This window comes from Castor canadensis, chromosome 5, assembly GCF_047511655.1.
Source record: "Castor canadensis chromosome 5, mCasCan1.hap1v2, whole genome shotgun sequence".
NCBI lineage: Eukaryota > Metazoa > Chordata > Mammalia > Rodentia > Castoridae > Castor > Castor canadensis.
Genome location: NC_133390.1, coordinates 153,663,429 through 153,690,770, shown reverse-complemented (window position 1 = coordinate 153,690,770; position 27,342 = coordinate 153,663,429). Strand labels below are relative to the sequence as shown.

The following is a 27,342-nucleotide window of genomic DNA, read 5'->3' as shown; positions in this document are numbered from 1 at the left end:
GGGCAGCACAAGTTGTGTATTAAAGAAGTGAAGGAATTTTAAAAGAATTGTAATAGCTGGAAAGTTAATTCGCTGTATGGGACCATGGTTAAGAATATGGTACAGTTAATACACACTAATAAAAAAGAGAATATGGCTCTCAAGCCAGGCTGTCTAGGTTCTAATTTTGACTCGATCAATTAGCAACCTCAAAAACAGGTGTCTCCTCTCTGAGCCTCAGTGACAATAACCCAGGAGACACAGATTCGAGCAGCCCCTGACACGGAGCACACAGTACACAGCAAATAATTGCATTATAATTTCTCAGAAGAATAAAGAAGATGTGGCTTTTAAATTTTTTTAACCACCTATATAATCTGTATGAGCCCTGGTCCTGTTGCATCCCAGGAAAAACACATTTTCTGCCTGGCACATTGGCTCTTACCTGTAATTCCAGTTACTCGGGAGACAGAGAAGGAAGGATCAAAACTCAAGGCCAACCTGGGCAACAAGAATTAACGGGACCCCACTCAACCAATAAGATGGACACGGTAGTAATCCCAGCTACACAGGAGGCAATAGGTAGGATCACAGGCTGGCCAAGGTAAAAAAGTGAGACCCCATTTGAAAAATAACTAGCACAAACAAGGGCTAGGATATGGGGCAAGAAGGAGGAAGGAGGGAAGTAAGAAGGAAAGGAAGGAGAAAGAGAAAGAAAAGCGTGAGGAGGGTCTACAGAATCATCAGGAGCACCCAGCTTCCAGGAATGACATCATAAGCTCAGAACTGGCCTCAAGGTGAAACCGCAGCTGCTACTGATGCTTCTGCCTCTGCTCTGCCAGAACCAGCAAACACTGCTGTGCAGAGTTCATGTTCAATTGCGAGCCCTGGGCAGGAGTCAGCTTGCCTGGGTCCAGTGTGACAAGTACAGGTCATGGGACCATGTCCTACCTGCAAGAGACACTGGGCTGCGAGATTTCTCTGTTCTAACTTTGGATGGTGGGACTTTTGAGTCTGGAAATTCACATCACATAGCAAGGGCATTCCAAAAGACCTGGACAGCTAAACAGTAGGACACCACATGGGACCAAGGACATTTTTTTATTTTATTATGAAAACTTTCAAACATAGAGCAAAGTTAAAAGAATTTAATAATGAATGTCATCTACTCACCACCTAAGGTTCCACCATTAACGCTTTGCTAGACTTTCTGTATCATGAATCCAGCCATCCTTCCATCCAACCACCCAACATTATTTCGGTGCATTTCAAAGTCAATTGTAACTTTGGTATGCTTCCCTCTAAATATTTCAGTATGCCTATCATTAACTAGAACTCTAATTTTATTTACAGCTTTTTTTCTTGGATGTTAAATTCACATGCAGTGAAACTCATACATCTTAAGTGTACATCAGCTGAATTTAAACAATGCATTTGCAGCCAAGATCTGAATCCAGATACAGAACAAACCAACACAGCAATTTCCTGCATACCCCTTCCCAATCACTCTCTACCCCACACCATCCTCAAAGATAACCACTGGTCTAATAGTTTTCTACTATATAATAATTAGTTGCCCAAGCCCTGTTGAGTTTTGGCTTTTCCCTGCAACTATGTAGCTACCACCACTTCCCACTTCTAAAATTTGGAGAAGAGAAATGAAAGCCGATAGAGAATCTGACCAATTCTCCTCTCTTGGGCTCCCATCCCCTTCCCACAGTCAGTAGATGTGGGCTTCCATCACCCCCTTGATGGAAAGGGGGTCCTTTAAATGGTATATCCAGAGATCTCTGGCCGTGGCTTATAACTTGACTTTGATGATCAAGTCCATTAGGCCTGTCTCCAGATTGTTGGTGGGAGTTTAAAGAGTTTACCAGACCTTTCCTAGGCAAAGTCAAGCTTGGAGAGACAAAAAATAAAAACCAGAAACTAAAACACCTAACCATGCCAGGCGCTGGCAGGTCACACTTATTACCCTAGATATAGGAGGCTAAGATCAGGAGTATCATGGTTCCAGGCCAACCTAGGCAAAAAGATTACAAGACCTCATCTCAACAAAAAAGGCTGGGTGTAGTTGCACACACTTGTCCTCCCAGCTACTGTGGGAAGCTTAAAATAGGAGGATTGAGGTCCAGGCTGGCTCAAGAAAAACAAAACCCTATTTCAAAAATAACCAGAGCAAGCCAGGCACCGGTGCCTCAAACCTGTAATCCTAACTACTCAGGAGGCAGAGATGAGAAGGTTCACAGTTCAAAGCCAGCCTGGGCAAATAGTTCACAAAACCCTATCTCAAAAAAACCCTACACAAAAAAAAGAGCTGGTGGAGTGGCTCAAGGTGTCGGCCCTGAGTTCAAACCCAGTACCACAACAAACAAAACAACAACAAAAAAAACCACCTAGCCTGGCAATGAGGTCAGAATGCTAGCCCTCTGCCCTATTCCTGAGTTATTGAAATAATTGACTTCAGTGGTGAATTCTAGGGCAACATAATCTATAGCTGAGTGTTCAAAACCACTCTCTCCTCTTCACAGAATGAGTGAGCCAATATGAACCAAGGAAAGAATCCAGATTCAGATGAGATGTAGACATTGATAGGAAAACTGCTATAGCCATTGACTTCTCAGTAAGCTCCACCATGATTCGCCCTTTAGGGGGCACAAGGAAGTCTTTGTTGAATGAATTTTGGAAAGAGCAATTGAAGAATGGATGGATCAATGAATGAAGAGGTCATAAGGAAGGAAACTCCTGAGCATCCAAAGCAAAAACACAGTAAGCGCTGAACTCTGTGGTTTCATAGCAGCTTGTCGGTGCTGGTAATGTTTGCTAGATGGACAAATGGATGACCAGAGACAATGCCTGAACAGTGGGGACAGAGTGGAGACATCACTGTCCTCCTGGCTTGCCTCAGGGCTTCTGTTCCACAAGGAGGCAGGAACTAGTTCTGTTGAAGATGGCACGGGGTTTCTTACCTTCTGACTGAGCGAGCACCTCCCTCCAAGAGTGTGAACCCTGGCTGCCTAGGTCATGAACCAAGGTCATTACTCTCAGAACAAGGTGATGCAGAGATGAGTTAGAGCTTCACAGTCTTTCATTAGTTACCCCGTGACTTTGCCCAGGATGGGAGGGAGCAGTACCATATTCTATCTCAAAAAAAACAGCTGGGTTAGCAGAGGCCCACAGAGGGGGAGAGACACCTGTCACCTGACTGGTCCAGACCCAGCTCTGATGGGACCTTCTGACTCATTGTCTTGTGAGGGTGAGTCCCAAGATGATGCCAGTGACTCCTGGCTGGATGGAGCACAGAGGATCCTATGTCCAGCTGGCTGCTCAGACCTTAGAATCTGCCCATGGACAACACCAGGTCCATGGCTGCTAGAGCCACAGGGCATGGAAATAAGGTTTCCAGTACCTTGGGGTGCTCCTGCAGGGTACAGCTGCATTGGAATTTTCTTTAGCCTCAAGCCCCCTCCCCAGTGATTTGGATCTCATTTTTTCATATTTTTATTAATGCATATTAATTGTATAATGCGGGGGATTTCATTGTGATATTTCTATACATACATATAATAGACTTTGATGATAAGCACCCCCTTGCAGCTTTCTCTTACTGGGAAAAACTAAAATCCCGAAAGGAAAGTGGATTCTAGGCCAGCAGTTCTTTCTCAGATATGACACTCTCAAATATCATTGAGAGTTCCAAAGAACACTTGTTTATGTGAGTTATATGTATGGATATTTACCAAATTGGAATTTAACTCTGAGGAACTCTTAAAATATTTATTCATTAATTCATTTTTAAAATAATAAGTCCATTGCCTCTTAACACGGGATTATTTAGAGAGGCTTTGTTTTGTTGGGCACAGCGGCTTATACCTGTAATCTCAGCTACTCAGGAGATGGAGATCAGGAGGATTGTGCAGTTTGAGGCCAGCAAATAGTTAGCAAGACCCCAACTCAAAAAAAAAAAAAAGAAAGAAAGAAAGAAAGGAAAGAAAACAGCTGGGCACGCTTGTGCACACCTGTCATTCCAGCTACATGGGAGGCATAAATAGAATGATCCAAGTCCAGATTCACCTGAATACACAAGACAAAATAAGTAAAGCAAAAAGGGCTGGGAGCATGGCTCATGTGGCAGAGCACCTGCCTAGCAAGTGTGAGGCCCTGAGTTCAAACCCCAGTACCAAAAAGAGAAGTGGCATCGTTTTATGTTTCTGGATTTGTTTGATTGGTTGATTGGTTTGGGGTTTTTGGAGGGACTGAGTTTTTTTGCAAATCCCTTTAATGACTAAAGGCTTAAATAGAAAACAGCTGAGTTCTGCTAGGAGTTTCTGCATTCAATTTGGGGCATATCACATATTAGAAAGCCTCTAGAAAATTCTACGCAGTAGAGAATGAGTGTGAAATAGGCAAACAAATAACCTTGATTGTGGTACAAAATTCCCTAAAGAGTCTCAGGGCACCCAGACCTCCATTTGAGTATCACTGCTCTAGACAGAGCTTCCCAAAATTTCATGTGTACCTAAGTCATCTATGGAACTGTTCAAATGAATCGGCTTGGGGGCTGTGCTAGACAGCTCTCCGGTACTGTAACAAAGACCTGAAAGGTTTACTTGGCTCATAGTTTTGGAGTTTTCAATCCATGGTCAGCTGACAACACATCATGGCAGGAGCTCATGGCAGAGCAAGACCACTCACCTCATGGCCAGTACATAAAAAAAAAATGTCTTGGGTCCCACTATCCCATTCAAGAATAAAGACTGAAGACACCCCCCATAGGCCCCACCCCTTAAAGTTTTCACCCTTCCCAATAGTGCCAAGTTGGGGACCAAGCCTTTAACACAGGGAACTTTGTGGACATTTAAGATATGAGCTAGCTGGAGGTCTGCGGCAGGGCCTGAGAGTCTATTTGCTTTTTTTTTTTCTTTGTTGGCAGTATTGGGATTTGAACTCAGGGCCTCACACTTGCCAGGCCAGGTGCTCTACCACTTGAGCCACACACCTCAGTCCTTTCTTGCTTTAGTCATTTTTCAGGGAAGGTCTTGCTTTCATGCCCGAATGACCTCAGACTTGGATCCTCCTACCTAGGGCCTCCCAAATAGTTTGGATCATAGTTTGGCAGGTCAATCAGCTTACTGATTGACATGGGGTCTCCATAACTTTTTGCCCAGGCTGTCCTCAAACCATGATCCTCTCCAGTTTCTGCCTTCTGAGAAATTGACATTACAGGGGCACACGCCCAGGTTTTTAGTTTTGGTTTTTTGTTTTGTGGGGTTTTTTTCCTTATTACATAGCTCAGGCTGGCCTTGAACTTGCTAGCCTCCAACCTCTGCCCACTGGAGAACTGGGTAGAAAGTTGTGCCCTGCCCTCCCCTTGCCAAGGTTGCTGGTTTGAGGGCCACCTCCTCATGGATTCACAGCGCTCCTTGAACCCCAAGGTAGGGGCGGGTCCTCAGCCCTGGAACTACCCTAGAGCCCTCTCAATCCATATAATTAAACAACAGTAAACCTGAAAGTAAGTACACTCCAGCAAGTTTTATTTTTCCCAAGGGGACCACTTTGGCTTTTTTTTTTTTTTTAATGGGTGTGCAGGTGCTTCTGGAGTAACCTGTGTCACAGTCTTTTGGGTATATCCCCAAGAGTGGTATTGCTGAATCAAATGGTAGATCAATGTTTAGCTTTTTAAGTAGCCTCCAAATTTTTTTCCAGAGTGGTTGTACTAGTTTACATTCCCACCAGCAGTGTAAGAGGGTTCCTTTTTCCCCGCATCCTCACCAACACCTGTTGGTAGTGGTGTTGCTAATGATGGCTATTCTAACAGGGGTGAGGTGGAATCTTAGTGTGGTTTTAATTTGCATTTCCTTTATTGCTAGAGATGGTGAGCATTTTTTCATGTGTTTTTTGGCCATTTGAATTTCTTCTTTTGAGAAAGTTCTGTTTAGTTCACTTGCCCATTTCTTTATTGGTTCATTAGTTTTGGGAGAATTTAGTTTTATTTTTTTTTTTATTCATATGTGCATACAAGGCTTGGGTCATTTCTCCCCCCACCCCCCACCCCCTCCCTTACCACCCACTCCGCCCCCTCCCTCTCCCCCCCCAATACCCAGCAGAAACTATTTTTTTTAAGAAAAAAAAATTTTTTTTAAGAAACTATTTTTTTAAGTTTTAATTGTTTTAAACAATTGGTTTGGTGCCTACACTTTACTGACATCTTAAGCACATGAAGAGACCCTCACCACTTCAAGGGGAGGGACCCTGCACTGACCTCTGCAGCTTTGCCCCCTGAAGAATCCTTTCATCCTCCACTGCCCATAGAAACCAGAGTGGGAAGAAATAGACCACCGCATGAGGAGCATGGACAGACAGGTGGACAAGCAGGAAGGCAGGTGACCTGCAGGCTGTGGTAGCCAAGCCAGGCTTCTGGGACAGGAGAGCATAGCTGGATTGCAACTTGTAGCCCAGGAATGAGAGAGGCCCTCAGACAACAGGACCAGCCTGAGAAACAGGAAGGCAAGACCTGACATGTGCAAAAACCCTCATTGCTGATTCTTCCTCCCAGCTCCAGCAAAAGGACAAACTCTTACAGAAGAGTCAAATGACACAAAGAATGAAAAGAGAAAAGCAGTGTCAATAATTACAATTAATACTAGCAAGCTAGGAGCCAGGAACTGTTCTAAGCACCTCACATTACAGGCATTTGATTTTCACAACAGCCCTAGCAGGCAGGTGCTGCTTTTATCTTCCATTTTACACATGGGGAAACCGAGGCATGGAGAACTATCTGCCAACAGGGAACTAAGTGGCAGAGGTGGGATTTGACACAGAAAGTTCAAGTCCAGAGCCAAGATCTTCATCAAACCTGCAACACAGTTAACCCCTGACCTGAAAACACATTGAGCACCTGCTGGATGCCCGGTACTCATCTCAATTCCAGATTCGTGAGTGCTGGGGTCTCCCGCCTGAGCACTTAGACTAGGAGACAGTTACCTCTAGAAATAACTAATTCATCATTCTCACGCCACTGTGGGATTGGAGGATTTGGGGTGCACTAGGGATACTGCTGAGCCCATGTGAGGTGAAGTATTCATGCAGAGAAACAAAAACCCTTGGGAAAAGTTAGGATTGTGCTGCAAAAGTCATTGAAGGCTCCAACATAGGGTTTGTACTCGACCTGATAGCAAAAAGAGGCCACAGAGCATTCAGGACCAGCCGCTCTATAAGGAAAGCGGTGCTTTGAAAATGCGTGTGGACATAGAGGGGAGTTTAGCAAAATATGACATTGTTTTATTATTTTTTTAGATAATCTTTTTGAAAAGAGAGTTTATAGCCACAGTGAAAATCAAGTTTCTCTCCGCTTCTGGCTTCTACCACCTGTTTTTTACACACTTTTCTTTTTGTTTGTAATGTAGCAACGCGTGTAGGAGACTATTTCGTATCAACCTGTATCAATCTGCCTCCTTTTATTGAATACCTGCACTGTGTTTTATTGCATGGATAGATCATAATTTAACTCATTGATGGGAGACATGAGCGTTTTCACTTTCTGTTATAATCAACGTTGTAATAAACACTTGTATATCAGTCTCTGATCACAACTGTTATATTAAAGAAATACACTGGGGCTGGTTTTGATGCGAATGGCTATAATCCCAGCTACACAGGAGGTAGAGATGGAAGGATAAACCCGGGCAAAAAAAGTTAGTGAGATCCCGGTGATGGTGCATGCCTGTAATTCTAGCTATGTGGAAGGCAGAGGTAGAAGGATCTCAGTCTCAGACCCACCCCAGGCAAAAATGGAAGACCCTATCTGAAAAATGAATAACGCAAGGAGAGCTGGGGGTGTGACCGAAGTGGTAAGACTGTTTGCTACCTAGCAAGCAGAGGCCCTGAGCCCTGAGCTCAAATCTCATTATCACCAAAAAAAAAAAAAACAAAACAAAAAACCCCACATACAATGTGTTTTGCTCCATATATGAAAATGGAAGAATGAAACCTGTTGAAATTGTTATAAGAAGGCGGGGATGGCGGGGGTGCGATAGGGAAAGAGGGAGAATGATGGAGCAGTAAATCTAACTAAGAGACATTGGAAGCACGTATGTAAATATCATAGTGTACCGGCTGTACAACTATTATATGCTAATAAAATCATTTAAAAAATGAAAAACAACACATACAAAAATATTAAATTTATTTATAAAGGCAGAAAAATGAAACAAACTAAATTCTCATGCTTTTGGGAAGGGTTAGCTAAATCAAATAAATGCGCATTAGATGACACTAATAATGATGGCAACTGTCTCTTGAACGGGAGCACAAAAGGTGATTAAGCGCAAAGGGCGAATGATAACACAGCTCCTCTGTGCTATTGGATTTATGTAAATGTACTTGTGTGTTTGTGGTGATGTGCATGTAAGCTTTCTTCTGTGTCTGTGCTGCTTGTGTTTTCTGTGCATTATCTTTATAGTCATGACAGCTATTAAACTGCTTTTAAAGATCCAATTGCTTCGTAGGCACAGATTTTAATTCACAACGCACCTACTGTATGCCGGGCATTAATCCAGGTGTTTACTTTGGGGTATTCCTAGCAGCCCCCAGTCTTTGGCAGTCATCTGTCATCTCTAACCCAATCGTTTAGGATCAGAGAATGCTGGAACCACTCACACTGTACTTCCCAGATGAGGATACTAGAGAAGGTAAGTGACCTACCCAAGATCACACAGTCATTTGGTCCAGAGATAACAGAGCCCAAGACTCTACTGCTAAGCTACAGTGCTCTCCCTAAGTCGGAGTATGAATCAGTAGGGCTGGGGGAGGAGGAATACCCTGCTTTCTGGGAGACCCTGTCCAGGCAAACCCAAGATGAAACATAAAAGAGCCCTCAATAAGACTGTCATTAGTGGGGCGGAGCTTGATCCTGCACAGGCAGAAAAGCAACTTAATTAAGGCCCAGGGTCTGCCTAGCCACCAGGCAGCAGGCTGCAGGGCATAGGGAAGGAGCTTCCCTGGGCTGGGGCCAGATGTCAGTAATTACAGGCAGTGTGAGCCCGAGATAGCCCATTAAATATGTGTGTTTGCAGTGCACAGAACTCAAACTCGTTGCCACTTTCCCTAAGAAATTCAACCACATCAAACACTTTCAAGTTTTTATACTTTGCTGAGTGTTCAGGAGGTCCCAGGGACGGGTCACATCACATGCCACTGGAACGTAGTGGTCTCCTTGCCCCTCTTTGCTCCTTTCTCACAGAATCTTCCTCTCCTTCCACCCTGGCTCAGCCCACTCCCAGCCTCATGGAGCTCCAAGTCATCCATCAAAGCATTTCCCTTACAAAGAGAAATTTCCTGACCAGCTTCTATAAAAATAAAATCTCTCTGTTTAATTACACATAAGAACTTAGACTCTTGAATGCTACAGTCTTTAAGCCCAGAGTCTTAGATTTGGAGCTGGAATGGCCCTGAAGAATAATCCCCACCCTCTCTGTTTACAGCTGGAGACCTCTAAGGTTCTGGTAGGGGAGAGGGTTTGCCCAAGGTCATGGACACCCATGACTGCCAGGTCTCTAAACTCCAGGCTAGAGTCAGCTCACAGAGTTAGCAGATTAGTCTTGTGTACCCATGAATCAAAGTGCTTCCTCTCCTCTTCTTCCTAATTATGTCCTCCCAAGAGCCCAGGCCACTACTACCCCTGTCAAGGGGGTTGAGTGAGGGACGCCCTACCAGGTATCCAAAGGGCAGAAGACAAGTGAGAAGCCAGGTGAGGGTCTTCTCCCAGTTTCCAGGTAAGTTGTACCCCAGGTAGAGGCAGAAGAGTATGGCATTAGCATCTTCCCACCTCAAAACTCAGAGATTGAAAGTGGGAATGTCTGCATTCATTGAAAGAAGTAGAACTCCTCTGAGGACTGGTCTAACTCCCAAATTATTAATAATGGCGAGAGTATACAGCATCCACTGAGGGAAGGGCAGGCAACTCAGGCTCCTGAAGCAGCCAGACTCAGCTTTGAGTGATTCCTGGAAGAGGAGACACTTTCTTCACTTTGCCATGGTTCAGGGGGAACTCGGGACCTTGCTGGGTCACAGCGTGAAGCAGGTAGGGAGGATACAGGCTGTACAGGTCTGAAGCTACTGATCCCACTGGTGTGTGTGCTGGTGTGCAGGAAGGTATGGAGCTCTGGGAGGCCTGTACCCTGAAGAAGGCCACAGAACTGTGGCCCTAGGTCTCTGTGTTCTTACCCAAGAGGATAGATGGGACAGGGCACTGTGACTCCTGTGCCTGGGTGCCAGCTCTGCCACTTATCCCTCTCCACCTTCAGGTCTCACTGAGCCTCCATTTCTCAGGGGCAAGAATGGCTGACCTTAACCTTTAGCTCTCTCCCAGCTCCCCTTCCTTCCTTGTTCCACTTCCTGAATGCCTTGTGACCTCTCCCGGCCTCAGTTTCTCCCACACTGCAGCTCTGAACTCCATGTTTCCACCTTGGCTGGAACCCCTCCCACTCTGGACATCTTCTAGGTGCAAACCAAGGCAATTACAGAGTGATTATGTGGCTCGTAGGTGTCATTGCTGGGGTGAGGAGGGCCGCGCCTCCTCTTCTGAGCTCTGACTTTCCTGCCTAGGGTGTCCCCAGATTTTCCTCGTTAATGCGGATCTGGCTGGCTGCTCTGACACACTATCCTGACCGTCCACACACCACCGTGTGAAGGAAAGGAGTCTGTTGGGCTGTCGCATGGCAGGTGAGTGAGCAGGACCTGGGGTCCTCAAGGCATGGTGGCCCCTGGGGGATGTCTGTAGGGTGAAATTATGATCATTGTTCATTAGGATTTCAGCAGTTCCCTTATGTTCATCAGAAAATGGAGGACTAGATATGGAAAGAGTAGACCCCAGGAACACCCAACAAGTCCATGGTAAAGGCTGGGCTGGGGCCAGGTCTGCCCCAATGCCTTGCACTATAGGAGGTAGGAGCAGAAAGACAGGGGCAGAACTCAGCTTCTCACCCCACCCCCATGCACATCATGTGTGTCTAGAGACATTTCTGGGCACACTTGGGGATCGTGGGAAAAAGAAAGAGACCTCATGTGCTACATTCTCCTAATTTCTGCCCTATGTAGATGAGGACAATTGCAACTTTATCTAAGATAAAAAGAGCTTGAACAGGGGAATTTGCCCTTGGTACCTGTTTTCTCATCTGTACAATGGGTGGTATAACACAAATTACCTCACAGACCCACTGTGAGGAGACCAGTGTGCTGTTCTCCGACACAGCATTTCATGCAAGCCTTGTGAACGGTGGACTCAGAAAATGTGTCAACATAGCCTCAGAACTTCCTCCCATCCCACTAGTCTAGGAACTTGTCTCTTAGATGCCAGGGTCTGGAAGGAGTCAGCCAACAGAACTAGGGCCTCATGCTCAGAGGTCTCTAAGAAATGTCTCTAGTTCTATGCCTGATGTTTTCAATTGTTCAGTATCACATGACAATTCTATGAGTCAACTCTTGTTTATTTTTGACCTTCAGTGGCAGGTATTTAATTTCCTTGTTATATTTTAAGTTCCTCTTCACATTCCTCCTGGCAGTTGATATTATTATTGGGCAGTCAGACCCACCTGGCTCCTGGGATAGGGCTGCCACCCCATCAGCCCTGGTGTGGACAGGGCTTGTTTTGCTTTTGCCAGGATCTGGTTTTCAGGGCCCACCTAGATGCTCCATTTTTGCCAAGCATTTGATAAAGTGTCAGTCTTAAACTTGGGAGGACCAAGTTTAATTGCTGAGGAAGGACACAGTTGTTGATAGGGGCTCCAGAGTCAGGTGTGTAACTAATTTGTTGGGCAACCACTCCTCTCTTTGAACCTTGATTTCTCCATCTGTAAAAGGTTGAGATAGGATCCATCACACCTACCATATAAATTGATTCTTTGTTGGATTGAACTCAATTTCCCAGTGTTTTTGGGTCCTCCTAGCTTCTTGGGAGGATCTGTTCCTCAGAGCAGCAGGCCACGCCTACTATGCACATGGTGCATGAATTAATGAGACGCCAGATGGAAAGTTTGTCCATCATCCCCTCCATTCAGGGTAGACATTACTGATTGACCTAAGAGATTAGATGTGGCCCCAGAATTCTCCTCAACATAATTCAGTCATCTCTACCAGTTGATCAGGATTAGCAAATGAGATAAAACCTTTTACCATTACTGAATACAACAATCTTTCAGCTCAGAAATTCAAAGAATTGAGTGGAATGTCTGTTCAATGTTGGCTCTGGGTAGGCCATTGGCTACTGATAAACCACTGTCTAGTGGTGAGGGAGAAGCCAGCAGCTTCCAACAGAACCAGGAAGGAAAGGGAGATTGGGCAGTGGCCCCAGGAAGGCCCCAGGCAACTCCCCAATTAATCATTTAGCTATGGAGCTCAAGCACCCATGATGCATGCTAAGGACCGAGTCATAATAGGGCCCATTAAAAACCAATTATACTGAGTCCAGAGTCTGGGAGATGTTGCTGGCTTCCACAGAGATTCCTGGGTCCAGGCCCATGCTGGGACAGAGAACTGGGGAGAGGCTCGTCCAGCTCTTTCGTGTGACCCAAGGGCAAGATGGAGAAAGCTATAGCAACTAGGGCAAGGTTAGGGGTGGTGGTGGAAAGTGAGAGACCTCTGTCCTCGAGGTAGGACTGCTTCTTAGACTGAGCTCTGGGCCAGCTGGTGAGAAAGTGAGCTGAAGAGGAGGTGGTGAGATTGGCAGGGATGGGAGTGGTGGCCAGACTGGGAGGGCCCTTCAGTGCCAGCAGGATGTTTGTGGATTTCATGGTTCTGGAGTCAGGGGAATGACACACTGACACGTGTGCAATGGAAGTGCCTTCCCCTGTCTAAGCCTCAGTCTCTCCACAGCAACAGGATGGAGTGAATGGGATGAGCTGAAAATTATCCCAGGGCTGTTGAGATCATGCAGTTACTTAAGCAAGAGGTGAGGAGGGAGGCTGGAGGCATGGCTCAAGTAGCAGAGCACCTGCCAGCAAGTGCAAAGCCCCAATGCCATCAAAGAAAAAGAAAGAGAGAGAAAGAGGGAGGGACGGAAGGAGGGAGGGAGGGAGGGAGAGAGAGAAAGAGAAAGAAGGAAAGAAGGAAGGAAGGAAGGAAAGAGAGAAAAAGAAAAACAAAGAAAGAAAGGTGAAGAGGGGAAAACAAAAAGAAAAACGATGTGTACAGAAGCAGAGGATGGGAGGGCCTTGACGAGGGATACTTGTGGAAAGGAGGTGATGATATAAAAGCCCATCTATTAGCTCATAACTGGGGACCCAGACCTGCGCTAAGCTGCTTATATGCAGGACACCGTCCATCCTGGTCGGACCCTGTTGGTCTGAAGTGTTTGTGAATGGCTTCTCTTCCACTCTCAGAGTTTCCTGGTATAGGTGGTACATTTTATCATTACTCTATTTATAATCATTACCTTACTTAGCCCTCCTCGCAGTCCCATGGGGAAGACATTGTTACTGCCTCAGAGAGGCCCAGGAATTACCCAAGGCCACACAGGCAATAAATTCAGCATGGCATGAATTGGCAGAACACTGGAAGGGCAGCCAGGAGGTCTTGTGTAAATACTGATGATAGTAATATGACTAATAACACATTCGCTGAGTACCTAGTATGCGGCAGATACTGTCCTGTGTGAATTATTTCATTGAACGCTATCATCATCCTCATTTTCAGCAGTACACTGGGTTTCAGAGAGGTTCGCTCACTTGCCTCAGGTCACACAGCCAACAAGTGGCAAAGCCTGAATTGGAATTCGAGGGTTTGACTTTGACATCAGGCTCCTAGTAGCTGTGAAGGGTGGATAGAAGATCAAGGGAAGATGCTGACAGGGAGGAGGGAAGGGGGCAGGAAAGCAAGAGGGGCTGTGAGGCATGGGGTAAGAGCAAGTAGCAGAAATACTGCTACTGTATCCTTCTTCCTTCTGCCTTGTGAGTGCAACCTCTTGTCTGGACTCTGTGGGTCTTGAGCCCAGTTCTGGGAGCTCACCCTGCATGTCCCTGAGGGAGGAGGCCCAGGGGCTGACACTGTGCCATCCGTTCTATCCTCCTGCCTCAGATTCACTGTCAACCAGAATGTCCCAGATCTGATATTGCCTTTCCCATTCCCTCCCTGGTGCCCACAGAATCTGGGTGACAATGCTCACTTCTACACTTTCTGGGGGAGGAGCCCTTAGGAATCCAAGGCCTTGTCTTAGCAAGCTACAGCCTCTCCAGACCATAAGGAACCTCTGCTGGATCATCTCACAGGACAACTGAACTCAGAAAGAGAAAGCAGCTTGTCCTGAGTCCCACCAGGGGTCAGTAGCAGGTCTGTCCCCCTTATCAGAGGCCACACATACTCCCTCATCCCAGCCCCATGACTGTGAGTGAAGGAAGTTAGGAAGGAAAGGAGGGTTTTGGAATGTGACAGCCTGAGAGAGAAGGATTATGGGGTGAGTAGGGCGTGGTCAGTTTGTGGGGTGTGGGCACTGATCACCAAGGGCAGGCCCAGGATGCTGTGAGCATCAGCGCCCTTGTTGTATGAGAGTCAAGGAACAGGGGAAGACTTTCATTCATTCACCCAAGCAACGTTCACTGATCATCGGCTAAGCCCTGGGCCCTGAGCCAGGCTTCACAACCCAGAGGGCCTTACTAGAGCTCTCAGTAAAGAACAGAAACAGGTAAGCATCCTTGATCACTGATTAGGGACAGAAGCCTTGGTCTCAGAGAGTAGAATCAGTTGAGCACATGGGGAGGTGACTTTCAGATGACTTTGACAAGGAGTCTGAAAACCATCCCACATCTGTCTCCTTGCTATGGGCTGCCCAGTACATAAGTCCCTCCCCCCACTACCGCCATTGTGCCTATTGGACTCACTGCCCCTGGAGAGCCAGGAAGATACTGGTTAGGACAGAATTGAGCTGCAATCAGCAGAACCATAGCTTGTCTCTGAGGAACCCTGGTCCCCCAGCTCTGACCACCATCCCACAAATGGCAGGTCATGAGGGTCTAGGTTAATGAGGCTAATAGGTGTGGATGACTCAGTTGCCTAATGAGAAGCTCCAGAGCTCCAGTGGCCTCCCGGGATATGAGGAGGTTTAGAATTGGAACAGGAGATGACAGGTCAGGATTTCTAGGTTATATCTCCGCAGAACCACTAAAGAACACAAGGAAGAGGGACATTCTTTGAGGGTAAAGGAGGAGCAGAGTGCAGATGAATGGTGAGGAATTACAAGAAGAAAACCTTGGGGTCAGCAGGAGGGAAGACTTGCTAATGTGGGGGTGGAGAAGATACCTCACCCAGGGCTGCAAGCTGGGACCACAGTCAAGTGTCCTCCAGGAATCTGGCTGATTCTGGACAGGAATTTGATCCTGGACAGGAAGTTCTGAAAGACATGACCTCTGAGACTCATGAGGTTCATGAGCACTCCGAACCTGCCAGGGCTGAGATAATTACCACCAATAACATCACCTCCTGCTCCTGACTCATCCCCAAAGAAAACAAAACACAACAGTGTCCTGCTCCCTGAAGACTGGGCTGGGAAGTAGTGACATGGATTCCTAGACCTCAGATGCAAGGTTTCCTCAGGCAAGCAGCCCCCTCTTCCCAAGTCCTTTTGGAAGCACAGGCTTCTAATGGCTCTTCCAGCTCTGCTGTAAAGACTTAAACAGGTTTCTGTCTGTGTTTTCAGACTAAATAGAGGCCATCTAAACTAAAAGTTCGGGGGATTTCGAGGCAGGCACCTGTCCAAGAACTACTGGGGCTTCAGGTCTGCTTTCCAACCTAAGAACTAGAAAGGCAACAGGAAAGCCCCTGACTCCGTTGTTCCAGCTCCTGGCATATGGGAGCACTGTTGGAGGCAGGCTCTGTGCAGTCCTGCTCACCACAGCAAGAGAGGCAGGAGCTTCCCAGTCATTATCCCCAGTCATGATGCTAGGCTGGAGCTTCCAACATAGGCCAGGGTAAAACTAGTCTTTCTCATGAATCATCCATGGCACCAGTCCAGACAACTCACAAATGGAGACCAGACTGTTGCATATTAGAAAAGAGATGTGCCCCCCCTCCCACCCCGTTCTGTGTTTCAGTTATATACCGCAGTGTGACAAACCACCCCCACACTAAGGAGCTCAAAAACAACAGCAATCATTCTCTTGTGATCTGAGCAGGGCCCAACAGGGACAGCTTATCTCTGCTTCATTTGGTACCAGCTGAGGCAGCGTGAGGGAAGGCTGAAGGATCTGTGTGCAAGATGGTTCACACATGGCTGCCAAGTTGGGGCTGGCTGTCAGCTGGGAGCTCAGCAGGCTGGAGGCCTTGGTTCCCTTCCACAGGCACTTCTCCACCACTATTTAGGCTTCTTCAGGACATGGTGGCTGGTTTCCAAGAACAAGCCACTCAAGGGAGCCAGGAAGAAGCTGTATCCACATTCATTATCTAGCCTTGGAAGTCAGAGTGTCCTTCTGTTCTATCCTCAATTCTTCCAGATTCAGGGGTAGGTCTATATATTCAGCTCCTCAATGAGAAAAATATTGTAAAAGAGCATGTGAGACAGGAGAAATCACTGCAACCATCTTTAGAAAATACAGTCTGAAGGCCGGGGGCAAGTGGTAGAGCACCTGTCTAGCAAGCACAAAGTCCTGAGTTCAAACCCCAATGCCACCAAAAGAAAAAAAAAGTACAGTTTACATATACCGTTAACTAAAATAGCATATGAAGGTGCTGTGATCCTTAAAAAGTCAAGCATTTTGGCCTTCCTTCTTCAGACTGTGGCTCTTGCCAGACCTCTGTCTTGACACTTCTGGTCCAAACTCTCATCTGTGGAGTTGAGATAATAATAATATGTCCCTTATATGGTTTATGAAGACAAAAGAAGATAATATTTATAAAATACTTAGGAAACTGCTTGGTTCACAGGAAGTCTGACTAAATAAAACCTATTCAGTTGTTTGGACCACAATTGCTAGATATCTGCTGTATACTTGACACCAAATAAAATAGAAGCAAGAGCTCCATAGCAAGTACCCTTAGGTAGGGAGTAAGTACTTAACGACATTACTTCAATTTCACATGATGGCCAAATCAATGTCTATTTCATATCCTATATTCCTTTTACAAGGTGACATTGATACATATTCAACAGGAAGTGGGGTATAATTCCTCTCTTTGAATCTGGGCAGACTCTTATAATGGCCTTCACCAGTGGAATATGGTGGAGGTGACAGAGTGTGACTTCTGAGGTCAGGTCATAAAATGCATTGTGACTTCCACTCTCAGATCACTTGTCCAGAGAAAAGGAAACCACTGTGTCACCAGAACACACATAGCAGTCCCAGGGGAGGCCCATGTAGACAGGAACCAAGATGTTCAACCTATATCCAGCACAGTTCTTCAACTGTGTAAGTTGATCATCTTGGAAGTGGATTCCCCCACCCCAGGCAAGCTTTCAGATGAGTGCAGCCCCTCTGATGTGTGATTGCAACTGCATGAGGAACTCCACATATGAACTGACCAGCTGAGCACTTCCTGACCCACAGAAACCATGAACGATAACATAGATTCCGGTTTTCCTGACTAAACTCTGGCTTAAGCAAATGGGTTAAGCAGCAACAGGTCACTAAAACATCAGCTCTCTGTCCCTAATATCCTCTCATTACAACAAATTAAGTTGAAGTTAAATTGATACATATTATGATCTCCAAGCATCACTTTTAAAAATTATTATGCCCTGTCTTATAAAAGGTAAATAAGAGGAAATCTATTAATTAATTATAATTGAGCATGCAAATGTTGACCTCAACTTTACCAGAAGACGTGACAAAGAGAAGAGATGCTACTGCATGGAGAATGCCATAGAGTCACTAGCTGCCTGTGGACTGCCCTGGGGCCACAAATGAAGCAACACTACCATTATGACAAGACTTTTCAAAACTTAAATGGGGAGGCTGGGAAAGTTCCAAATGAAATAAGTGCTTTGGATACTTTTCTCATTGCTATGACAAAATACCTGATGCAAACAACTTAAAAAAGGAAGAATTTATTCTGGCTCATGCTTTCAGAGGGTTCAGTTGTTTGGCCCCATGCACTCAGCACATGTCAGTGGAAGTGTGCAGTGGGACAGAGCTGTTCACCTCATGGCAGACAGGAAGCAGACAGAGGGGAAAATATAGGAAGAAACCAGGGTAAAATGTAACTCCCAAGGGCACAACCCAGTGACCTACTTCCTCTAACTAGACCCCACCTCTTACTGTTCCCCACTTCCCAATAATGTCATCATTTTATGAATCCATCAACAGATTAATCCATTGATTAGGTCAGCGGCCTCAAGACCCGATCACTTCCTAAAAACCCATCAGCTGGCAACCAAACCCCCAATACATGAGGCTGAAGGGGACATTTCATATTCAAACCATAACATATATACATATATATATTATACATATAATCTTCAGTTTACATAACAATTCATTCTTATGAATTTAGTAAATTTTAAAATATCACAAAGCTTGCTGAAAATACAACAGAGTTGGATTTGGGGTTCAGATAATAACAAATAGGTTTTTTTAGAATTTTTTTGGCAGTATTGGGGTTTAAACTCAGGGCCTCATGGTGGCTAGGCAGGCACTCTATCACTGGAGCCACTCCACCAGCCCATGGCTTTTTTATATGACTGTCCCATAGACCAGGTGATCGTTGTGCAGAACTTGGAACAACTGTCCCATCCTTCACGTTTCAGGATGTCTGCCTCCTCTCACCTCTTTCCATTATTGCACTGAGCAAACAATGTTTACACAAATATCCAAAAAGTTCCTGGGGTGGTACCATTTTCTGAACCATCCCCAGTGAGAATGGCTTTTTTCAGGAGGATTAAATTATCCCCTTAGAGACCTCCATCTTTCCTCTGTGCTCCACTAGAGAGAATAGCACGTGCAAAAGCCCTAAGGAGGGAGCAGGTTCAAGGAACAGTAAGAAGGCCAGTGTGACTAAAAAGAATGGGAAGGAAGACAAGAATCCAAAGACCCAAAAAGACACCAAACAGTTCACTCACAAAGGGCTTGGGTCTTTGTCAGGCCTTCAACTCTGCTGAGCAAGTGTTTGAGAGACATGAAGTAGGCTCAGATTTTAACAGGATCTTTCTGACTGCTGTGTTGAGAATGGGCCCTGGGGAGCCCAGCGGGGAGCAGGAGCAGCTAGTGGTGACTATATCTAGAAAATGGGCAAGATCATAGGACCTCCCTCACAGTACCATTTTGTTTGAAGCTTTTGTTAATGTATTGTATTTTGTTATTGTATTTGTATTATTGCAAACTTAACATCTGATTCTACAAAGGAGAGATGAACTCCAGTGGTAGCTCACGGCAGAGACATCTTCTCAGAAGACAATTAACCGTATCCTGACCACAAGGGGCCTTAGGACAGCACAAGGCAGGAAAGTGATGCTTGAGTCACGTGGGCAAGAGGTCAGGAGGCCAGTGTGAGCTGTGGTCAAAGGGTAAAGCAGCGGGAGGAAGAGGTGAGCTGTAGGAATAGAAGGCAGGGAATCCTACCTGGTCTCTTGTTCAACATGAAGGTGTTTGAACAGATCATAAGAGGGACTTCCAGCAGGGATGTGGGAGCAGGTGTGTGACAAGATGAGAAAGCAGTTTAAGGAACAGCATCCTTTTGCTCCCTGAAGCCTCTCAGGTAACATCACTAATTATCTTCCATGCTGCAGAGCGGTCTTCCTAAGTGCAAATCAGACCACATCCTGTCTCTGCTCCTGTTTGGAGCGCCTGTTGATTTCCCATGGTCCCTAAGGCAAAGGTGCACTCCTCATCCTCATCCCCCTCCAAGTCTTGTGGTCTGGCTCTGTCTTCGTCACACAGATGCCTTCTCTGGAATGTCATAAGTCCCCGGGCTCCTCCTGACCTGTGCCTCACACCACGGCACAAGTCATGTGTTCTGTGCTTCTGGGTTCCCTATTCCTCTCCTTTAGGGGACTTGTCAAGGCCAACTCTCAGACATTTGAGATCTAACTGTCTAGTACTCGTCTCCTCGGCTTGACTGTCAACCTCCTGCTGTCAGGACCAGTGTATGTTTCACAGAAAGTCTGCTGCCTGACACTTACTGTGACACCCAACACCTGAATGAATAAACTCAAAATAGATAGAGGAAGAGGATGCCGGGATTGAGGTTGGATTCTTCGTGCTCCTCTCCCCTGGAGATACCCATCCAATTCAAGTCTCGGCCTCAATGCCACCTTCTTAGGAAGCCTTGTTTGCCACCCTGCAGACCATGCCAAGCCCTTCTGCCGTGTGCCCCTTCAGCTCCTGCACTTATTGTATCAAAACAGTAATTAGTCAGATGTGGACTCACCCATTCAGGTACCACCCACACCCACCTAGAACACAATAATTAATGCTTTCCTCCCATGTTCTAAGGGAGCTGAGTGACAGGCAGCTTCTTCACAGTCCCTTCAGAGTCATCCTGATTCCCATTCTGTAGAAGGGGAAACTGAGAACAGAAAAGTCAAGTAGAAGGTGGGTCAGTACATGGGCAAGTCAGGATTTGAACTCAATCAGCTGACCCCAGACCCTGCTTATAACCATTGAGCAACACAGCCTCACCATGCCATTAAGGCCATGTCTATCTTGCTCACTAACGTATTCTCAGAGCCTGGCATAGAGAATATACAGTCTGTCTTCAGCATTGGCAAATTCTTTATGTGCAAATTGGCATAGCACTAAAATTTATTTCTACCTCCAAAATCAATTCCCTTGGCGTTTTCTTGGTCATTCACAGACATGTATAGACTAGCAAAAAGAAAAAAGGCACCCAGCATTCATACTCCCAGAGGAAGCTGAGCAGGCAACACTCTGCCTTCTGATTTTAGCTTTCATGCTATAAGCAAATGTCCTTTCTCGGTCCATTTAAAACTATGCTTTTTTGTTTGGGAATCTCGCTGTTTAAAACAGTCTTCAAGCATAGTGCTGACTGGCTTTCTCCTGTGTTCCAAGTGCAAGGCTGTGTTGTGCCTTGCAGGGAAATCATGTATGTTAGATAAACATCATGAATGATTGAGCCGTCGGTACAGTAAGTTCAGTATAAAGAAATCCACGGTGCATATTAACTAAGGTGTCTTCAAACAAAACCACATGAAGCAAAGTTACGTACTGATGAATTGATGAATGAATTGTGACCTGAGGATCTCAGAGATCTACCCTTGCATTTCCCCTGTGAGCAGTGGGTTCAGGACTCGCTAATTCAGTGATCACAGGGATTTCAAAGATGGCTAACTACTGCAAATAATGAGACTAACTGGTAGGTATAAATAGTGACTGGAGGAACCACAGCTGGCAAGAAGTGTGTGGAAGGACAAACCAGAAGTTCTTGGCCTCATCTCCCTGTCCTCTCCCTGCACAGGGGTCAGAGTCACCAAGGTAGACTGGCAGCGGTCAAAGAATGGCGCTGCCCACCACACCCAGGAATACCCTTGCCCTGAGCTGGTGGTTCGCAGAGGCCAGTTGTTCAACCTTATCCTGGATCTGAGCGGAGAACTGGACAGCGAGGAAGCCCTCATCTTCACGGTGGAGACAGGTAGCTAGGCTCGCCTGCGCCCCCTGCTGGTGGGAAGTTGGAGAGCCATGCGGGACCCTGTGATCAGCGACCCACCCTTTAGGGGAAACAAGTCTGTATCGGAACCTGAATGCTTCTGATACCAGCCTGAAGGTGCTGCCTGCAGACCATGGGATTGGTGAGAGGAGTTCTCTAGAGCCCTGTGTGTGGAGAATCCAGGGTGTGGAGAATGGTCAGGCATTTTTGGAACTCAAGTTCTCCTTTCCTGTCCTGCCAGACAAAAGGCAGACTAGTTTTGAAGGGCACTGTCACTTTCTCCTTCTCCCAGGAAGCAGCTAGGAGTCAGGGCAGCTGAGACAAACCCACTCTGCCACTCTCAGGCTTGATGGGGTCTCCCCACCATGCATACAGTCTCCCAGGATTTCAGGTCTAAGAGCTGGGCTTCTCTAGAGCTGGGTTTTCTAGGGGCAGAGTCTCCTGATCCCCTGTCCCCTCTGCCAGGGCCCCAGGCATCCGAGACTCTCCACACCAAAGCTGTGTTCCAGACAGCGGAGCTGGAGGTGAGCGATGCCTGGACAGCAGCAAAGGAGGTACAGTCAGGGAACACCGTGACCGTCAGCCTCACCAGCCCTCCGGATGCCATCATCGGCCGTTACCTACTGAGAGCCAGGCCTTCTTCTCGCCGGAAGCACAGTGACCGGAAGCTGGGCGAGTTTGTTCTCCTGTTCAACCCTTGGTGCCCAGGTAAGAGTTGTGGCATCTAAGGCAGGGTCCCAGGAAGCCAGCTTTCCTGGGCAGGCCTTCCCCCGAAGAAGCCTGGAGGCAGGTGAAGGAACAGGGAAGTGAATGCCAAGAGCTGGGTCAGCACTGGGGCTGCCTGGAAGTGGGCACCGGGCAGAGGAACCTGGTAGCAGGTGCTAGAATGGAGCCTATGCCAGGGGAGCAGGAAGTCAGGGGATTCTGGTGTTGGAGGCCCGTGGTAAGAGATGGAACCTGATGTCCAGAAAGGCCCAGGAATGGTAAGAGCTGGGGTTTGGGAACCACAGCTCTACTAAGTTGCTTCCTTCTGTGAGGCTTAGCTCCCACATCTGAGATATGGTACTAACAACAGCACAAAACTCTCAGGGATATGGTGGGAATCCACAGAGCAAATGCAATCAAGTACAAGGTTAGTCACAGATCTCAGTGAAGGGTAGCTAGGATCAGCATTCTTATTAATGTTTACAGAATGTGACACTGTTGTTAGCATAAAGTTGGGCCACCCCCAAAGGGATTAGAACTCCCCAAGTCCTCCCGTCTTGGGCTGGACAGGTGTTGGTCCCTACTTGGGGAAAAACCATCCAGGAGGGGAGGGGCTTTGCAGGCAAGCCCCTCCTATGCTGTCCTGCCCTGTCAGCCTCCGGATTCTGTTCTGCTGCTGAGCCATAGTGCAGCCTTCTCCCAGACTTGATGACTGTTTTTCAGAGGACGATGTGTTTCTGGCCTCAGAGGAGGAGAGACAGGAGTACGTGCTCAATGACAGTGGTATCATCTTCCGAGGCGTGGAGAAGCACATCCGAGCCCAGGGCTGGAACTACGGGCAGGTCTCCAGGGGCACAGCTGGACAGGGATGGGGACGAGGGCATGGGAAAAGCCAAGGGGAGGCTTCTGTCCATCACTTTTTCCTGGGTGGGACAAGGTGGGCTGACTCTCAGAACAAATCCACCCATTCAAACATCCATCCATCCATCCACCCATTCATTCACTTGTACTTACTCACTGTGTTGGGACTGTGCTGGGCCCTGGGGAAGGAGAGGTACTTCAGTGCAGTTCGGAAAAAGAGGTAAGTTTTGTGTGGAATGACAAATAGCTTCCATCAGTGATTTTAAGCCAGAGCCTGCCTCAGAATCATGTGCACGGCTCCTTAAAACACAGATGGCTTACTGAGCAGGTGCAGGGCCAGGCTGAGAGTGTGTATTTTAATAAATTCCCCAGTAATGCTGACACTGCAAGCTTGGCACCATACTTTGAGAGTCACTGGCCCAGATAAGAACAGTCATCCCTGCGTTTCTAGTGGGGATTGCTTCCAGAACCCCCTGCAGATAGCAAAACCCACAAAGACTCAAGTCCCTTCCATAAAATGGGGCGGTATTTACATTTCACCTATGCCCATCATCCTGTTTATACACTTTAAACCGTGTCCAGATTACTTATGATCCCTAATACAGTGGAAATGTATGTAAGGAGTTAAACTGTATTGTTTAGGGAATAATAACAAGGGAAAAAGTCGGTACCTGTTCAGTGCAGACGCAATCGGTTTTGCTGAATATTTTCAATCCGAAGTTGGTTGACTCACTGCATACAGAACCCACGGATGCAGAGGACTTACTGTTGCTAAGAAACCAGTCGCAATGAGGAAGGAAAATGAGGGTGGGAGCAAAGGGGGCCCAGAAGCAGTGAAAGGAACCCCTCCCCCTGGGGAAGGAGCTTCCCAGGATTGAGGAAGATTTCTTGATATCAGGATGGGTCTCCAATGTTGGTCAGGACCTAGACAGGGAGTGAGGAGAGCTGTCACAACAGCTGGAGGTGAGAGGAAAGGGAGTTCTGAGTCTGGTAGAGACTGCTTGTCTGGGCTCTGGGAGGAAGGTAGGTCAGGAAGCTAAGAAGCAGCTGCAGAGTCCAGTACTGTCCTGCAGGCTAGGAGTTGAAAGCATTTAGGGGTCAGGGAGGACACACTGACAATTTTAGGGTCTATATAAGGGGTAACCTCTATTTATTTACCCACTTCTTGTTGCCATGAGAGAAAGTGAGCCCAGGGTCAGCAGGCCTTCCAAATTTTCAGAGAACAAAAATCTAAATTATTTTTTGAAAAATTTTCCAGTTTTTAAGTGTTGTCAACCAATCTAGTGTACGTGATTGAAACATGTAGATCAAAAGAGTGTCTCAGTAAGATAGATGTGGCTCTTGAGTCACAAGGTTTATGACTTTATTAGGGGTAGTGGGGAGCCATGGGAGGTTATTGAGCAGGGAAGGGGCATGATTAAGGTTGAGCCTCTTGTTGCTCCAGGGACTCTTTCGGGAAGCGTTTCTGATGCTTGGGCATGCCCTGTGACGCACCTAGGGAGTGAGTCAGGGAAAACTCCCCTGCACACACAAGTGACTGGCTATGTGGGATTGTGGGAGGGGCTGGGATATGGGTGAGCTTCATCCTCTGAGCACCGCCTTTCTGGGAGCAGTTTGAGGAGGACATCTTGGACATCTGCCTCGCCATCCTGGACCGAAGCCCCAGTCACCAGAGCGACCCAGCCACCGATGTGTCCCGACGCCACGACCCTGTCTATGTCACCAGGATCATCAGTGCCATGGTGAGGCGCCCCACAGTCTCTACATGTGCCTTATCTGAGGACTCCCAGAGCTACAGCCTGGGACTCCCCCCAAGTCACCCTTTGTTTTAATTCTCTATGCTGCACAACCAGTCACCCCCAAACTCAGTGGTATAAAACATCCTGTGTTGTTTACAGCTTCACAGATGAGTCATTTGGGCAAGGCACCATGAGAATGGCTTGTCTCTGCTCCAGGATGCTTCAGTGCAGCAGGGCGGGAGGGTGCAAACAGCTGCAGATGTCTGGGGTGGTCTGACTGGACCATACATCCGGGGCCTTGCTTCTGGTTGTCTGCAGCTCCTGTTTCCCACTCCTGAAGTGTATGATAGAGCTAAATATCCAAGATGGCTTCCTTGCCCTCACTCAGGGCTAGGATGGCTGGAGCAGCTGGGACTAGCCAGTTAACACACTTTCTTTCCATGCAACCGCTCTGCATAGCTAACTTGGGGCTCCTCACAGCATGGCAGATTCACACATGGCAGCTCGTTCTCCCCTGTTCCCCCCACCTCAATGACTGTTCCAAGAATGAGGAAGTAGAAGCTACCAGTCTTCCAAGGTCTGGGTCTGGAAACTGGCCCAGCACCACTTCCACCACAGTTAGTGGTCAAAGCAGTTCCAGGCCAGCTCAGACTCAAGGGGAAGAGGTACAGATCCCACCTCTCTGGGGAAAGAGTACCAACTTTAATTGATCTCGGGCCTCAGACCACTAGTGGCCTCTATCCCATGCACGTGGTAAGGTCATGGATGGGGAGCTGTATTTCCCATATTTAATCCTCTCAATTCCTCAAGACCTCAGAGAGATGGAGCACAGAAAACCAACAGCAGTGACAGGTCCCAAACAAAAGAGCATCAGTGAACCACAAGTCCTGAGCTCATGGGTTACCTACCCCCTTAAGCTAGCTTGCTACGTGATCTGCGCAAGCTCCTTAATCCCTCTGAGCTCAGTTTTCCCATCTGAAAACAAAAAGGAAAGAAAAGAGAGAGAATATATATATAGAACTTACATTGTAGACTTAAAACAGGTTAATGTGTGCACAAAACCCTTTAGAACAGCATTCAATAAATGTTAGCTGTCTCTGTAATTATGATACCACCACCAGCCCAAAATAAGAAATATTCTGAAATCGTAGATGACTTTTAACCCCACACTATGCAACTGGAAAATAACTGAAAATTAGAAATAGTGCCAAAAAGTAGGTCTTGTTTCAAGGAAGAGGGGCTGCTGTGTGTGTGTGCGTATGTGTGTGTGTGTGTGTGTGTGTGGTGGTGGTGGTGGTGGTGGGTGGCGGTGCTGGGGATAACCCCAGGTGTCAGGCATGCTAAGCACATGCCGTACCACTGAGCTGCACTCTCCCCAGACCAAGAAAAGTAGGTATTTTAAGACACAATTTTCAGGCAATTTAAAAGCAAGGCATGGCCCCTACTGACCTGATGGTCCAAAGTTGAAAATGATTTGACTGTGGGGAGGTTCCCAAAGTGGGAATTCTGCCTGGTGGCAGACCCATTCCTCCTCTGCCCAGGTGAACAGCAACAATGACCGGGGCGTGGTGCAGGGCCAGTGGCAAGGCAAGTATGGCGGTGGCACTAGCCCCCTGCACTGGCGCGGGAGTGTGGCCATTCTGCAGAAGTGGTTCAAAGGCAGGTACAAGCCGGTCAAATACGGCCAGTGCTGGGTCTTCGCTGGAGTCATGTGCACAGGTACCGCAAAGAAGGGCCCCTCTCATCAGCCATCTCCCTCGCCTGCACGTATTTGCATGCATTTGCATATGTGTAATCAGTCTTCATTGATGAGTTGGAAATGAAGGGAGAAACCTGATAGTCCGTTTATTTAACTTTTCATCTTTCATCTGGCAATCCATCCCCCTCTGCCTATAAGCTAGAGAGCTTATAGAGCGGCTTGGGCTGATCCCTTTAGGCCTCCAGTCCCCTCAGAAACGTGTGTGGCCCCAAAACCTTGCCAGCCTCAAAGTCTGTCTGTCCAAGTGGGAGTGACAGTAGTGTCTCCAGAAGTCCCCTGAGAGAATGCACAGGAAATGGTGGCATTTCTGAGACAGCAGAGTCTCAGCCCTGCCACCTGCCAAAGCAGACAAACACTGGGGGACTGTGGCCCCAGTGGGATACAGTAGTCTGCTAGGGGCCAGACGCCCCCTTCCAGGCCTGGATTCCGCCTGCTCCTACAGACTCCCAGCCCTCTGCTCTGCAGTCCTCAGGTGCCTGGGAATCGCCACCCGGGTCGTGTCCAACTTCAACTCAGCCCATGACACTGACAAGAACCTGAGTGTGGACAAATACGTGGACTCCTTTGGGCGGACCCTGGAGGACCTGACAGAAGACAGCATGTGGTGGGTCCCAGGCCACTGTGTCCAAGGGTCCGGGCCAGCAGCTGCCCACCCCAGCCCCAAATGCTCAGTTTTCCTCTCCTCTCCTCACAGACATTTCTTTCGTGTGGGGTTGC

General features: G+C 47.2%; 1 protein-coding gene across 3 annotated transcripts in view; it reads left to right on the top strand.

Annotated features, from left to right (window-relative positions):
- The first annotated feature begins 10,532 nt into the window (after positions 1 to 10,532).
- Tgm6 (transglutaminase 6) overlaps positions 10,533 to 27,342 on the top strand; it is a 37,267-nt gene continuing 20,457 nt past the window's right edge. For 2 of the 3 annotated variants that reach the window (XR_012448195.1, XR_012448196.1), the window contains exons 1-7: positions 10,533 to 10,701; positions 21,373 to 21,546; positions 22,027 to 22,269; positions 22,990 to 23,108; positions 24,741 to 24,869; positions 26,408 to 26,585; positions 27,091 to 27,229. Coding sequence is in view for 1 of the 3 variants with exons in the window: in XM_074074468.1 (XP_073930569.1) it covers positions 10,695 to 10,701; positions 21,373 to 21,546; positions 22,027 to 22,269; positions 22,990 to 23,108; positions 24,741 to 24,869; positions 26,408 to 26,585; positions 27,091 to 27,229 (989 nt within the window). In the remaining 2 variants the exon portion in view is untranslated. The remainder of the gene's footprint in view (positions 10,702 to 21,372; positions 21,547 to 22,026; positions 22,270 to 22,989; positions 23,109 to 24,740; positions 24,870 to 26,407; positions 26,586 to 27,090; positions 27,230 to 27,342) is intronic. The other variant, XM_074074468.1, reaches the window with a different exon arrangement.